This window comes from Amphiura filiformis, chromosome 14 (assembly GCF_039555335.1).
Source record: "Amphiura filiformis chromosome 14, Afil_fr2py, whole genome shotgun sequence".
NCBI lineage: Eukaryota > Metazoa > Echinodermata > Ophiuroidea > Amphilepidida > Amphiuridae > Amphiura > Amphiura filiformis.
Genome location: NC_092641.1, coordinates 28,426,715 through 28,442,772, shown reverse-complemented (window position 1 = coordinate 28,442,772; position 16,058 = coordinate 28,426,715). Strand labels below are relative to the sequence as shown.

At 37.1% G+C, this 16,058-nt stretch overlaps 1 protein-coding gene across 1 annotated transcript in view; it reads left to right on the top strand.

Annotated features, from left to right (window-relative positions):
• The window catches only part of LOC140169335 (uncharacterized), a 49,131-nt gene that overhangs the window by 8,383 nt on the left and 24,690 nt on the right, over positions 1–16,058 (top strand). Inside the window, exons 2-3 of the mRNA XM_072192591.1 lie at positions 3,584–3,740; positions 14,558–14,777. Of these exons, the coding sequence (XP_072048692.1) occupies positions 3,606–3,740; positions 14,558–14,777 (355 nt within the window). The 5' untranslated portion in view covers positions 3,584–3,605. The remainder of the gene's footprint in view (positions 1–3,583; positions 3,741–14,557; positions 14,778–16,058) is intronic.

Here is a 16,058-nt window from a genome sequence, read left to right as displayed (position 1 = left end):
AGCCGTGTCCCTACTCATCAATAGGGAAAAGTGATCATTTGTGCGTTCTCTGGAAACCTAAAAGGCATAGAGTTGTTCATCATAAAAGGAAAACACAGATCACCCGCCCATTGCTCGAGTCAGGAATCCGAACATTTGGAACATGGATTCAAAGCCTTGATTGGCATATGGTTTTAAAAACAAATGGTACTCAGCATAAAGCTGACGCTTTTTACGCCATTCTTGATCAAGGTATGAGCTCATGCTTCCCCGAAAAAAAGAAGATGGTTCACACGAATGACAAACCTTGGATTACCCTCAGATTAAGGACCTGATTGCGAAGCGTCAAAAGGCTTTCATTTCCGGCTCTGATCAAGAGTGGCGTAAACTGAGAAACGAGGTCAAGCGTAAAATTGAGAAGGCAAAAATAGATTACCATGCCAACAGAATCAGAGGTCTTCAAAAACGGAGTCAAGAAAATGGTACCAACAAATCAAAAAGGTTACTAATTCTGGCCGATCTGAGCTCAGATTGGACATCCCAGGTGTTTGTGATGATGACGAGAAGGGCAAGGCTGATGCGGTCAATGACATGTTTGCTAAAGTATCTGCGCATGTACCCCCATTGGATACATCTAAGCTACCTGCGTATTTACCAGCCAAAGACCCTGCTCCCAAACTGCACCCTTGGGATGTTTATTCTGAGTTACAGAAAATTAACCCCAACAAATCTGGGGACCTGATCGTATCCCTGGTAAAATCATTAAGGAATTTGCCTATGAGATGAGCATCCCCTTGACAAATATTCTTAATTCCTCATTTACTGAAGGTATTGTACCAAGTCAATGGAAACAAGGTATCGTTGTGCCTATACCAAAACAAAGACCCCCTACTCTTGATAAGTTACGGCCAATTTCTTTGACCTCAATCTTCGCCAAAGTAGCTGAGGGTTTTGTATCGAAATGGGTAATTGATGATATTAGTCACAAGTTAGACATCAGGCAATTTGGAAATGTAGCAGGTGTGTCAACTAATCACTATCTAGTCAATATGATGCATTACCTTCATACTGGTGCTGAAGTGAGTCACAATACCGGAACGATTGTCCTAACTGATTTTTCTAAAGCCTTTGATTTGGTCAACCACACCATTCTAATCACAAAAATTATTCAAATGGGTGTGCGTAGGAACATAGTACCTTGGCTTTGTGACTTTCTTCAGCATCGACAGCAATGTGTACGATACAACAACATGCTTTCAGACTTTGTGCAACTCACAGCTGGTGTACCGCAGGGCACCAAGCTTGGCCCAATTGGTTTTCAAATCCTCATCAATGATGCCGCCGATGATGCACATGCAGAAGTCTGGAAGTATGTTGATGATCTCACATTTGCTGAAAACTCTACTAGTGATAGCAATAGTCATATCCAGGAAGATCTGAATAAGTTCTCAGACTGGGCAGCAACTAATGGCCTAAATCTTAATGCCAAGAAATGCCAGGCACTTGAGGTTAATTTCAGTAAAACCAAACCACATCATGCAGACTTGAGCATTGGCTCTGACAAGCTTGATTATGTTGACAAAGCCAAAATCCTGGGTATCTGTATTCAAAGTGACCTGAAATGGCAATCTCAGGTTGATATTATGATCAAGAAAGCAAACACTCGTCTTTTCATGCTTAGATCCCTGAAAAGATTTGGCTTTGACCAGGATGAACTTACGATCGTTTACAAAAGCTATGTCAGACCAGTGCTCGAGTATGCTGATGTGGTTTGGCATTCGGGGCTTACATGTAAACAAGCTAGTGATCTTGAGCGCATACAAAGAAGGGCGATTAGAACCATACTTGGTTATAAATACATCTCATATTCAAAGTCAATACAACAGTGCAATATTAAAAAGCTAGTAGACAGAAGGGTTGAGCATTGCCGAACTTTTGCCAATGGACTGAGAGACAGTCTAAGAACCAGTCATTTATTACCCCCCACCAGAATCTCGGTCCATGGCAGAAGTTTGCGCAATGCTCAAGATCATACACAACTCAGGGCCAACACGAAACGCTTCAAACAGAGCCCCATCCCCTTTATGTCACACTTTTAAACATGCATTAAATGCCCCACTTGCTTTTATCTAAATTCAATTTGTGTGCATCCATGTCAGAGAGATGCGCTTGTCGGCTGCTACATGTGTCTCATTTCGCATGGTAGCTGGGATTAGGGGCCGGACTTGTCTCGGTGGATGTCGCTTTGGGTCGTCCCTGGTCACGTGGTTTGGGAGTACAGAGAACATTCCTTGGCCATGTGACTTGCGGATGATTTGGAGTGGCCTCCGCTTGGGATGGGTCTGGTGTTTGTCCCTGGCTGTTGTGCGGGGTGGGACGCGTGTGGCGTCCGACGGGTGCATCATTTTGTTATGGATGTACACATTTTTTTTTCATAAAGACTTTATCCTGCTGGCAGGTTAAAATTTGATTTTTAGTGCTTTTTAATCAAATCTTTTGGTGATTTTTTACATTGTAATTGGCCTATTTTATTTGTGCAAATTTCATATCTTTATGTCCTTGTAATAATATATTTTCCATGTGTCATGTTTATTTATATTACCATGTGCAATACTTGTGTATTTATTTAAAATGTTTTAAATTTGTGTGTTATTCTAAGTATTTAATTATAATTGTAATATTTCTCTGTAATTTGGCCCATGGCCACGATTGTGAAATAAATATATATGAAATGAAATGAAAATTCTCATCTATCAGGGGAAGTTCTTATACCCCAATACATGTGTACATTCATTGAATGACCTTTGAAGATTTGGGTACAAAAACTCATACTCTGCAACTTGAGGTCAAATTTTGCACTATGATTATGTACTTGAGGTTATTGGACTGTGCCATTGGACCAGGCTCTTGTGGTCCATAGTTTTTGCTTTGAAAGGATACCTTACGTAACCAAATTAAATCGGCATACTCCCCTCAAACATGTTGAAGGACGAGCAAGGTCTGCTGACCTTTTATAACGAGAGGCTAATTATGTACTACGCATGTTTGTGCGTAAGCACACTTGTTTGTCATATACGCGTACTGTGTTCGCACACGTATCGCATTTTGAATAGTATGCGTATAATGCGCAATGCGTTTTGGGCGTTTAAACATTACTAGTAAAATGTACTGGAGATGTTTGTGCGTATGTGTATGATTTGGAAATTCAAAATCATAATTGCCAAACAAAGTGAATTTCTTTGAAGTTTAAAAAAAAACTGGATAAAATTACATCCGAAATGAAAGAATTCAATGTTCTTCTTGAATATTGGAATAGATAAAACATTTATCTTTTCATTCCAATTTATTTGGAAGCAATATGATATACCAATTTTGTGTTAAGGAGTTTTTGTACTAAAGAGAATTTGAAATTGCGATTTTCTCAGTACGCTATTTTCTGTTTTCAGAACTCAAAATATTTGCTAATTTCTCTGATATACATATATTTTAACCAAATGATCAATCTTTTAAACTATTTTCTTATGTGGATGTTCTACATATACACGTGTAATCATAATTATCATATTATTCACTGTACCACTACCTTTGTCTTTTTATTTTTCAGATAAGCGTGCTGCGAGCCAAACATGGCGTGGAGTTTTGAGTTTCCCGATTGGACTAAATATGTAGATGTTAATGTAAAAAATGAAACTGAAAAGTCTTGGGCGGTAACGTTGTTTTTTAATCGCCAAAAATCGCGTAAGCATAAATGCATAACACAGGTAAGTATGTACATGTAAAATACTTTAATTCTGTTTTTAAAAAAGTTATCCTCTTTGATCATGTTGATTATTTACCCAAACTAGTGTTTTTCCTGTAAATACTGAACGCTCAACCTTGTTCCTTTTTTCTAAGAAAAGGAAGAAATTAATGACACACGCGTTCTGGGAGCCAAAACATTGGCGCAATTGTAGGGCAAAATATGTATTGTGACGTAAGCTTAAGGGCTGGGGTATGAACGTTTGGACAGTATTTATTTTGGGACATTAGAGCATCAGACATATCGAATTGCATTCTGAATACGAAGAATGTCATTCTGATATCAAATAATTTTGTTTTTTTGAAATTCGCAATTTAATACACATTTTATGGTAAATCATTAAAAATTGATATTTTTGATATTTAACAGTACTCGAAGTAAACTTTATAAATCTGATGATTTATACTTAACGTGTATGTAGGTGGGATGAAATGCCGACGATCAATTGAAAATTTTGACCTTTCGTATTGAAGATATGGATTTTTTTTTCCCAAAACACCAACAAAAATTAGGTCTTTTGGGAAAAAATCTATATCTTCAATATGAAAGGTCAAAATTTTCAATTGACCGTCGGCATTTCCTCCCTGCTACATACACTTTAAGAATATATCATTAGATTTATATAATTTACTTCGAGGACTGTTATATCAAAAATTTGAAAAATATCAAATTTTTATAATTTGTCATAAAATTAGTATTATATTGTGATTTTCAAAAAATGAAAATTATTTGATATCAGAAAGACATGCTTCGTATTCAGAATGCAATTCGATAGGTCTGAGGTGCTCTCATGTCCCACAAAAAATACTGTCGAAACGCAATAAACGCTCATTTTAGATCCCTTAATTTAAGTAATTATAGGCGTATTCTCTATTGCAAACTTTATAATTAGTCAACGAGGATATTAGTTGACAACGATTAGAGTTTATGGAGAATTTCTCTATACAAATCGTGCCGTTAAAGGTCAGGTATATTGCTCGGACAACATCATATCATTGGCAAGGTAATATTATGAGCACAATGAAAATGACTCTTTTTTGAGAAAATAAGATGTTTAAAATTGATATTCCGCAAAAACCAACTCAAGCGATGAGTTCCTTCGAACGAAACAGATTTGACCTAGAACAAAATTGACGTTATGAAATGACTGTGCCTGCTTTGCGAGAAGGGACTATAAACATTTTCAATGCACAGAACGTATGCTGTTGTTGTTCACAGATAAAAACTCTAAATTAAGTATTACAAATTTATTGGTTTTTAAACATATGGATAAAATCAGCCGCTTAGTAAATTGTGATATTACAATTCATATGTATGTCAATATCATGAGAAATATTTGGGTTAAAAATAAAAAAAATATTTGAACTTAGAATTTCAGCGTGATCAATCTGAGACTAGCATATTAACGGTTCACAAACTCTCGTATCTGATTTCCCTGTGCGATATTATGCTATAGCTATTATAGTTTCAGATGGATGATGAAATATTACAAAGCAAACACATAGTAACAATATTGGGTGACGCTTTGTTCCCCAAACGAGAACAATAGTCTGCATATTGTTATGCGTGGTAGAATTATATTCATAAAACATTGTATTTATCAGATATATGGGCAGCCAACCACGATTTATCAGCATTTAAAGGAGTATTTCGTGATCCTATTTTTCAGTAGATATCCACGAAAAAGCTTATTCCCAAAATGTCAGTTGATTCCGATTTTGCGTTTGCGAATTATGCATTATGTGTATTACACTGCTCCGTAGACAATGTGTTGTAATTTCGTTCTGGTATACCAGAACAAAATTCAAATTTCACGATATCTTTGCTAAACGAATTAATCTGCAAGAAATTGTTTGTACATAAACATTATGTAGTAGTCCGGTGGCAGAGCAAGGTTAGATGGTTTTGCCAGTTAAAGTAGTATTCTTTGCTGATTATTACTCTTTCAGTGGTACAAAATAAGATTTTGGGGGATGTAAAATGGTAACCCTTGGGCAATTAGAAATATTCAAGATGGCCGCTATGGATACTAAAATTAAGCTCAGTTATTCACTAGCGGTACCATAATAAATGATAACTTACAGTATTTTGTGTAAATTATTTTCCTTTTGGATGCTTTGAATATAAACTATATACAGTTTTAAACATGACACTCTCGCAATTTAAAATGGCCGCTGTTAATCGTCATAAGCAAAAACCATTAGTTTCAAGGTAAAGTTCTTTTGCCAGATTTTGTTTCTTACAATAATTAATGTACACCCTAGAATTAAGCAGATCCAGTTTGACATTTTACTTCCTTACAATCGCGATCGCATAAAAATTCCAAGATGGCCACCACCGAAATGAAAGGTAGAAATATAACACTTTGTGGAAGACTTTTTGCAGGGAGTGTATTGAGTGACAGCTCGGGGTTAACTGGGTGATATCTGAACTGATATCTGTATCTGCTCAACTTGTACCAATCCTTCCTGAGCTGAGCGCCTTCAATTCCTTGACGACTAATATCAACAGAGACTGCAACTGCAGCCGAAATTCTTGGAAGTGTAGGACCGGTCATTATAGCAACATGTAACCCGGTAGTCGAACAGATGGTTTATAATCATCTTTGAATCTTTGAGTAAGACACCCAATGCCACTTGAAGATCCATTGCTTGCTTTTGCACAGGACTTTGTTGCCTATCAGTAAAGCTGACAAGGACTTCTTCAACTTCGGCGAGGAAATTGTAGCATGTCAGATACTGATTATGCAGCCAAATCCTCGTCGATAGGGATATTGTAGTGTGACTTTACAATGCGAATGTCTTTGCACTCTCGTATTATCTGTTTGGCTACTCTTTGGATGCTACTGCCTATAACAGTTTCATTATAACTTCACATTTCACGTGCGTTAAAGTTGCAACGGAATACGATAATACTAGAATAACTTTGTGATGAAAGAACTTGAAGCTCTTCGGCAAAGTTTGTTTGGAGTTCTTCATTGAGTTATCTACGATCAGCACGAGTTAATGTGATTTCCAAATGTGTGCAGCATTCCTGATACAATTCAGCAGGTTTCCAAATGCGACTCTTATCACCAGATAGGACATCTACAGCATGTTTTAGGAATTCATCAGTTGCATCTTCTTCAGATGCTGCAACATCACATCGTGTGTTGCTTTTGTCACTAAAAACAGTAAAATAATACAGTTTGTTTGCTTGTTTTATTTCTTCTTTAACCTGGAGCACTCACTGAATTGAAACACAATCACCTGTTCTTCCTTCAGGCACAGGATCTCTGTGATGCATAATTCCCTAACATAGAAGATCACTCACAGAGATTTCTAAACTTTCTCTGATTTCATTTGCCTAGCTATCACCACGATCGCGCATTTTGCTATCAGATACTCAAATTTTGGCATAACCTTCATGTGTAGATATGTACATAACGCAAGCTTCCATCTGTCTGGATGCTTTGAATCTTTTGGAGTTCACACACTTGTCATTTTCAAAACTCAACCTTAGTCCATACAAATGTGGGCTATTACTCAAATTACTCCCTTGGAACAGTAATCATTATATCTTCACGCTCCTTGAAAGTGTATTTTCAAAGAGTGTCATGCAATTATAGCTACAATTCTCAGGTATTTGTGTTAAAGAACATATTTCATGATGACAATATATACACATGTAATGATTTTTAATTCAATCTAATCATTGCTAAAATGGTCTGAAAGACATGTAAAACTTTATGCAAATGGTTAAGAATAATTATATTAAATAGCAAGAAACGTGTGAGTATGATATGTTATGCAAACCATTCAATATGTTGAGAAAAGACAGTTACCTATTATGAGCCCGGATTATGAGCATACATTACACAACTCACGTGACGCCATCATGCAATTTGGGATCACTGAAGCGTGTCAATTCATAATCTACGTGCATATATTACATATTGAGCCCACACTACCATTAATGCGCACTAAATACGCTATAATTAATTTGTTTTGTTACCAAAAAAAAATCATTTGAATGCTATTTAAGAGTTACGTGTAGGCCATTTTGAATATCTCGGATTGCCCAAGGGTGACAATTTTACACCCCCTAGAATCTTATTCTACACCACTCAAAGATCATTTATCAGCAAAAGTACTAACTTTAACTGCCCAAAACACTATAATTATTTGGTATGATACCATTTGTCACTAAAACACCATTTGAATGCTATTTCAGAGTTACGAATCGGCCATTTTGAATATCTCGGATTGCCCAAGGGTGACAATTTTACACCCCCTAGAATCTTATTCTACACCACTCAAAGATCATTTATCAGCAAAAAAACTAACTTTAACTGCCCAAAACACTATAGTTATTTGGTATGATACCTTTTGTCACTAAAACACCATTTGAATGTTATTTCAGAGATACGTGGCGGCCATCTTGAATATCTCGGATTGCCCAAGGGTGACGATTTTACATCCCACGGAATCTTTTTCTACACCACTCAAAGATCAATAACCAGCAAAAAAAACAAACTTTAACTGGCAAAACCATTTAACCCCCAAAATATGATGTTTGCAGCCGGACTATAGCCAGAGGTTTCCAGTGGTATAAAAATCTCAACTTTTTTGAGAAAAGTGGGGGGATGATGCTGTGGATCACGAAATGCCCTTTTAAAATATATGTAATTAACAAAGATAAATAATCAAGAACACAAATGGCAATTTAACTACAGTCATGGACAAAAGTTTGGAATATTTTTACTTTTTTGCATAGCCCTGTTTTTACGTGCAGATTTCTTACCATCGATGACCCGTCAGTCATGAAACAAGATATTCCTGAAAACAATTGGTGTCAGTTCCAATTTACAATGTAACTGTTATTTTAATGTAATGTTAAAGAGAAGTTTTGCACTGCAGCACTGACAAGAACACTTAGTGGTAGTTCATTTTATCATTACATAGGCCTAATTATACACTTACATAGGCCTGCGTGTTTTGACGCAACGTCAGCCTTCTATTCTTCAAATTTTTTCACAGGAGGAAGATGGCGAATTTCATCATTCGATATCAGCAAAGTATCAGGCCCTTGCAACTCCTATACCAGCGCAATACAAAAAGATTTTTGTTTAATTAACACTGATTGATTTTATAAAAATATTGTATGTGATGAAGAAGGGGGCTGGTGGTTTATTTGTGTAAAGGTCAAAATAGGATTCGGATTGGGTCAGGACTCTGTTTTGTCATCTTCCTTCTGTGGGTCTTTGAACCTGCTCATTGTCTGGTGTGGTTTTTTTTTTTGGGGGTGGTTTTTTGTAATTTTGATTTTGAAATTGGAGCCTTCATCTTTGGTTCGAGTTGTATTATTTCTTGAATGTATTTTAATGCTTTCTCTCCCCCACCAGCTCCAAGTACTGATAAAATACAAAAAACTGAAAAATGCTGCTGCCACCAGATATAGGCTAAGTAAAACAGCGTATTACTATCAAGACTTATGTTTGAAAGCTGTCCTCAGATCGATGCGTCCATGTCGATATTATCAAGACAGAGATTGTGTCTGACGTCATCTGTCAAAGTCGTTGATGATAACTTGCTAAACCCGGCGCCTTATTTTAAGCTTATTGTTAATTTTGCACCTTCAAACATACAAACCATCTCAAAAGTTAGGTCTTTATAGTAGGAAACTTTCTTGGGCGAAGGCACCATGTCAACAATGCCTAGAAAAGTTGCTTTTGCCTTGTAAAAAGTACGTAATTTTCGCCACTTCCTGCTATCAGCATGGAAGCAGGTCGATTCGGGCAAACCCGTGTTCCTCACGGACCAACCTGTAAACAAACAAACAAACAAACAAACAAACCAATTCGTCCACAGTTGACTTGGCCATATGCCAATTCATGCATTTGGCCCCAAGCTAAGTCAGCCACAAACCAATTCGATATTGACCAAAAGGGATAAACGATTTAATAATTATGTTAAAGCCATATAATAATATTTTCAAACAAAATAGATTAGCATTTCTTTGTCATAAAATGTTAGCTTTTACTGTCAGATATATCCCCTTTTATTTTTGAGCCGAACAACTACGACAAAGCAAAGAAAATTGGAATTTATTACCAGCGCAGATGTCGCCAATACGTACCACTCCTTCGGTCATGTTATAGTACGACCTTTTGTTGTGTATATCACCGTACCGCACGCCATGTACGTACTGTGTGTTATGAACATCGTGTATGCGTTCGACTAATAATTCCATCGTAATAATAAAGCGCCGAATCCGGCGTTTTATTCAAAATCTCGGATTTTGACAAAACTACAGCACTTAGAGTCTTGAAGTACAATTTAATCGTGTAAAAAAATGAATTAAAAAAATTCAGTGAGGGCGTCCTCCTCAGCAAATGTTATAATATGGCTTTAATGAATAAATGTGACCGTCCATCACGAAACAGCTGTAAAGTCGCGGTCAATTTTGTTTTATTTCGTGTTTAGAAAATAGATCATAAGCTTTAAAATGAAATATCATTTGACTCCAAACGATATCCAGAAGTAAAAAAAAGAGGGTTAAGTGCACAACGTACAAAAAAGTGAGTATATCTGATTAACTGATGATCCTACAGATATGCGACCACTGACCTTTTTTTCCCTTATGACCAGAGGGAAAGTTCGACATATGGCACGACTCGAGGATATTTGGTTAAAAAGATAGAGGGTTAATAATATAAGTGCACAAAATTAAAAAAATGACTATATCTCAATAACCAATGATCCTACAGATATGCGACCACTGACTTTTCTGTTCCCTATGACCAGAGGAAAAATTTGACATATGGCACGACTCTCTAGGATATTTGGTTAAAAATATAAAAAAAGTGACTATATCTTATTAACCAATGATCCTACAGATATGCGACCACTGACTTTTTTTGTTCCTTATGACCAAGGGAAAAGTTTGACATATCTCACGACTCTGTAGGAAACGATATACATCATCATCATACATCATCATTTTATTTTCATTCAAATCAACATACAAAATATATATAAAAGACACAACATTTGAATGAGGAGATGCTCCAAAGGCCTGAAGCGAGCACCCCCTTACACTGCTTTAAGTTACAACATACAATTACACAAAGCTAACAAATAAAAGACAAAAAAGAAAGAGGAGAAGAACATGCAAAGAAAGAACCAATATAAATATTTATAACATTTCATATAGACATTCCACAGTTCACACAAGAAATTGATAGTTGGAGTGGAGATGGGGGGATGGGTGAGGTCATTAAATAATGCCTAAATATTAGATGTAATTTTGTATTAGACTTTTCTTTATTTGTAACTTAAACTGGTTTACTGATTTTGCCATCTTTATATATTTATCAGTAATATTCTATTTCCTAGGACCGGCAGCGCGGAAGCCGGAAGCCCTCAATAGTATCGATATTGATATTTTTACAGAGCACGTGATATTTCGATATGATGATTCGAATTGTCACGTGATCGTCAAACCTGTACTAGAAGGTGTCAGTTCTGCAGGAACTGGGTGTCTGGCAAGATCTTAGGTACCATTCCATATCACACATTACGTAATGTAGGACAATCCCTCATTTCAAATATATAGTTTTGGTTTCTCTATTGTTCAGAAACCAAAAATCAAGGGATTAAAATGTGGAGATGAACTGGTATGCAATCATAACACTATTGTGCTGGGAGGACACAAGAGGGTATATATAATCAAAAGTATAATGGCCTATAACCATACGTATATAATAGCCTATTGTGCTAACATTTTCATTATCGATATCTATCAACGCGGACGACTTTTGATGCTCTCTGCCGTAGGTGGCACACTTCCATGACACCATAACTTTACACCCGAGTTTGATAAGTTATGCATAGACATCATGTGCATATATTGAGGGGTGGGTTGGGGGTGTTTTGTTTATTTGTCTGAAATATAAACGATGCATGATGATGCAGATGATTTGATTATGAATTAGATTATGCCCCAGAAAGCACAACCCATACCTCTTACCTATGTTCCCTCCGCCACCTATATATAACCTCCCCCCTCCCCCCTCCCCACACTCGATATCGAGTCTTCCCTATTATTCCACTCCACTCTTGAGCCCCCTCTCCCCCCTCCTTCCCTTCCCACTTCCAATGCTCTCTCCCTCTGTTTCTCTTTCTCCCTTACCCTTACCCCCTCCCCTCACACACACAAACCCTCTTTCCCTGGCGATCTCTTCTATCTCTCTCTCTCTCTCTCTTCTCCAATAAATAAATTGAATAAAAGTTAGTTTAAACCAGCTTTCTATGATATTGATCTTCCGTCATGCGACATGCACATACATAGAGTTGTGTATAATAGTGTTTATAACACTGAAGTCATAATCTGTCAAGTGCCTATTGTAATGCCTGTGGAAATATTTCGATGGTCTATATATTTTCACAGTGAAATCAGCTTAGGCTAATTCGTAGTCTCAAGTCAATGCTTTCAAACTAAATCAATGCTTTCAAATGTAGACTGCTTTGTTCGACTTCTCTGCTCGTGAATATTGCACTGCGAAATTTAAACATTTCTTTTGTATACTTAGAGTAGGTAACTTCAAATCAAATAATTTTACGATCCACACCACTTATAAGAAGCTGAAACCAAAACCGAAACTGACTGACACAAATGTTCGGTTTTAAACAAAAGGTAGAAACAATGAGTTCGATATCTTATGATTCAAGTGGTTAGGCAGGACAATAGGAAACCACGTGACCAAAACCAAAACCAAAACTAAAACTATATATTTGAAATGAGGCAATGGCTTCTTATGTCTGACCAATGAACCACCGGGTATCCTTTTTGCAGTTATTTTAGCGATATGATCCATAAGGTTACATTGGCTTTTCCATTACCGTGTGAAGAAACGGTTGCATCTGTCTGTTGTATACGACATTTCTGAACATGAGGTGCGAGTTGAGCGCAGATTTATAAGACCGCGACATTGACCTACGTAATCGCGGCAACAAACATGAAGATATTGGTGCCGTTTTAGAAATTACGCAAGCTGCCGTTTCTAAAATTTTGAAGAGACGTCTAGAGACCGGAACTGCTATAACCAGACCAAGGTCAGGTCGGCCCCGAAAGACAACCGCCAGGGAAGACCGATCTCTCCTGAGACTTCGCCACACTGGCTGCAACATGATCAAGGGGTCGAATATGAATTATTCATAACGGATCGATAACTGGCCTCAATTTCTAGCTAGCAAATCAGCGGATTTTTTTCATAGGATTTGCGTTGCTAATAGAATAACCGTGAATTTAGTGTCACCCCATTGTTGTTTGATGTGCACAAAACTATACAGGTGCGAGTAAAAAGTGGATGCCCAAACTGACTAGATGAGCTGATGAACTGCAGTGGGCTGTATAGCCCGGAGTGCAGGGAGAGCTACTGACTGGAAGATGTTTGGTGAGGATGCTGACACAGCTTCCAGAGGTAGTCTGTTCCATTCAGGAATTGTCCGAATAAAGAATGAGTATTTGTACAGGTTGCATCTTGCTTGCACTGGGTTATAGCGGACAGTGGCGTAGATTTATTTTTGACATTGGGTATACTGAATCCATTTTGAAGCTAAATAGTTGAAATATGGTGCACAAGTGGAATAAATTCACGCGAAAAAAATGCACTTTGGGGGCTAAAATGACCAAATATGAGGTTAATTTGGTCAGAAACCCACATACAAACGTCATCATTGGATGGATGATTGTATGGACCACCCCCCGGCAAAATATTGGTCGCGGTCTCTGACTGCCTGGTCTCGGTTTTGGTCTCGGACATGCCAGTATCGGTCTTGGTCTCGAACCAGCCGGTCTAGGTCTTGGTCTCGGTCTCGGACTGCCTGGTCTCGGTCTTGGTCTCGGACATGCCGGTCTCGACTACAACTTGTAGAAATAAACTGTAATTTTTAAGCAAAATTACCAAAACTGAAAAAATATGGCCTGAAGGCCTCGCACAGCGTCATCATCCCTATATCTTCGTGTCAAAAATTGCCTTGATAGTACGGCGAATCCTCTTGTTTTTCAACAGCTACGCATGGCGATTTTGTTCGAGATAGGCCGAGCGACTCAGGCTAAGCATACCATTTACACGATATGAGATACCACAGAGCCTGCCACAGAGTTTCTATTCTACGTTTTTACGATTTGCGCATGATCAGTACCCCATATGATATTGCCATTACCAGAAAATTCGATTTGTTGTCAGGTAAAACCCAGGTTTTGTTTCCAATACACTAACTGGATATGCAATACACTAATTAGCGAGGATTGCTGTTTGCTGTGGATATATTTTACTGCATTTTATCCATAACGATTTTGAAATCGTTCATCAAAATTGTGATATAATTATTCAACTGTTTGAGAATTAATTATATAAAGGAACACAATGTATATACATATCGACACACTATGCCACTATCTTTATCTGCGTCAATAATAGAATATTGATTTCAATCGAATTGAATACATCTCTCCATTTTGAGTTTGTACTTCACCACTAAGCGATCTAACGATCGATTTCTAGCCAATCAGATAGGACTCCTTTTCTTGCGTTCGGTGAACTACCAATCGCCCGTCGCTCACCAACGGAGTATTAAGTTTATATTTGAAATACAGAGTGTCGACACTGTGCCCCGACACACTTTAAACTTCACTAAACGTGAATATGTCAATAAATTTATGTATAAATATAATAACGTCGAATAAGCTGCACTATTAATAATGCATTCATTTTCTTTGATTTAATTTTTGTAGACAATCAAACCTGGTTCTTCATACCCATTCCGTGACATTTATAAACCTAATACGTTCCGCGTCCAGTTCGCATCCAGTGGAGATAGCATACAGAAGAATTATAGTTGTGGGGAATGGAAAAATTCTCGGCGAATTACTGTGCGGATAAGACGATTGGATAGAAAATCAGCAGAGCTGTACCAAGATGGGAAAGGGAGACTCTTTACAATCTATCATCCAGGTCAGTAGCGTAGATTTCTTTTTGACATGCGGGATGGGGTTGGAAAACATTTTAAACCCTGGGCTAGGAATCAAAACCCTCCCCCCTCTAGGAATTTTTGGAGTCAACTTTTTTGGAAACCTTACCCATATGGGAATTGGAATCAGGTTGTCTGAAAAATGTCGACCCTGGGTTAAGCGGTGAGGGCGCTTTTTTCAAAATGACTTCCAGAATCCCATATAATGGCATATCAATATCAATTTGAAGTCAGCGAGATTATTTATTTTTTGGAAGTATGGTGTGTAATATTGACTTAAACCTACTTCTGTAAACAGAAAACACTGATAGACAGGCTGGAAAGAGGGCTTTTTTTTTCAAAATGGCCGCCAAAAAGCCTTAAAAATCTCATATAATGGCATTTAAGTAGCAATTTGAAGTAATTGTTCGATGTTTTATTTTATTCTATTTGCAAATAATTATAGTGTGATATTGACTCAAGCCCACTTTTAAAACTGAAAAGCTATGATAGAGGGCGCTTTTTGAAAAAGTTCAAGTTCAAGTTCATTTCACCATCATCATATTATATACAATAACAAAATATCAAGAAAAGGATGGTAGGACAATCACAAGAGCAAAGCTCGTAAGACATGATTGCCCTCAGTGCAGAAACAAAAGACGCCTACATACAACAGACAAGGACGGGGTGCAAACACAGACTGACAGGACTAGTGCGGACAGACAATGACGTTGGCAATGGCAATAACATATAAACAAAAGTCAATTGAAAAAAAATGCATTAACTTTATACAGTATACAGTACAAAATAGAATATTATGATACAGGGCATTTATGAAGCAATAAATTTATGAGTATAAAGAAATCAGATAATCTTTATAGCTGCGTTTGAATGAATTAGGAGACAAGGCGATTTTGATATCATCGGGGATAGAATTCCAGAGCAATGGGCCCTGCCTTTTAATGGTATTTCTGGCCAAATCATAATTGAATATTGCAGGGCGAAACAAATTGGATGAGCGTGTTGAATAACTGTGGATGGCCATATTTTTAACAAAATAATTGGCAAAATTACAAGGCATGTTGTTAATACTGAAATTATACATAAATAAAGCTTTAATAAGTTTATGAATATCAAAAATATTCAAAGTATTTAGCTAACAAGATAAAGGTGATGTATGGGCCAGCCAGCTAGAATTGGTACATAATCTGATAATTCTCTTTTGTTTCACAAAAATAGAGTTCAAATTACAATTGTTAGGATCTGCCCAAGTTATATTACAGTAG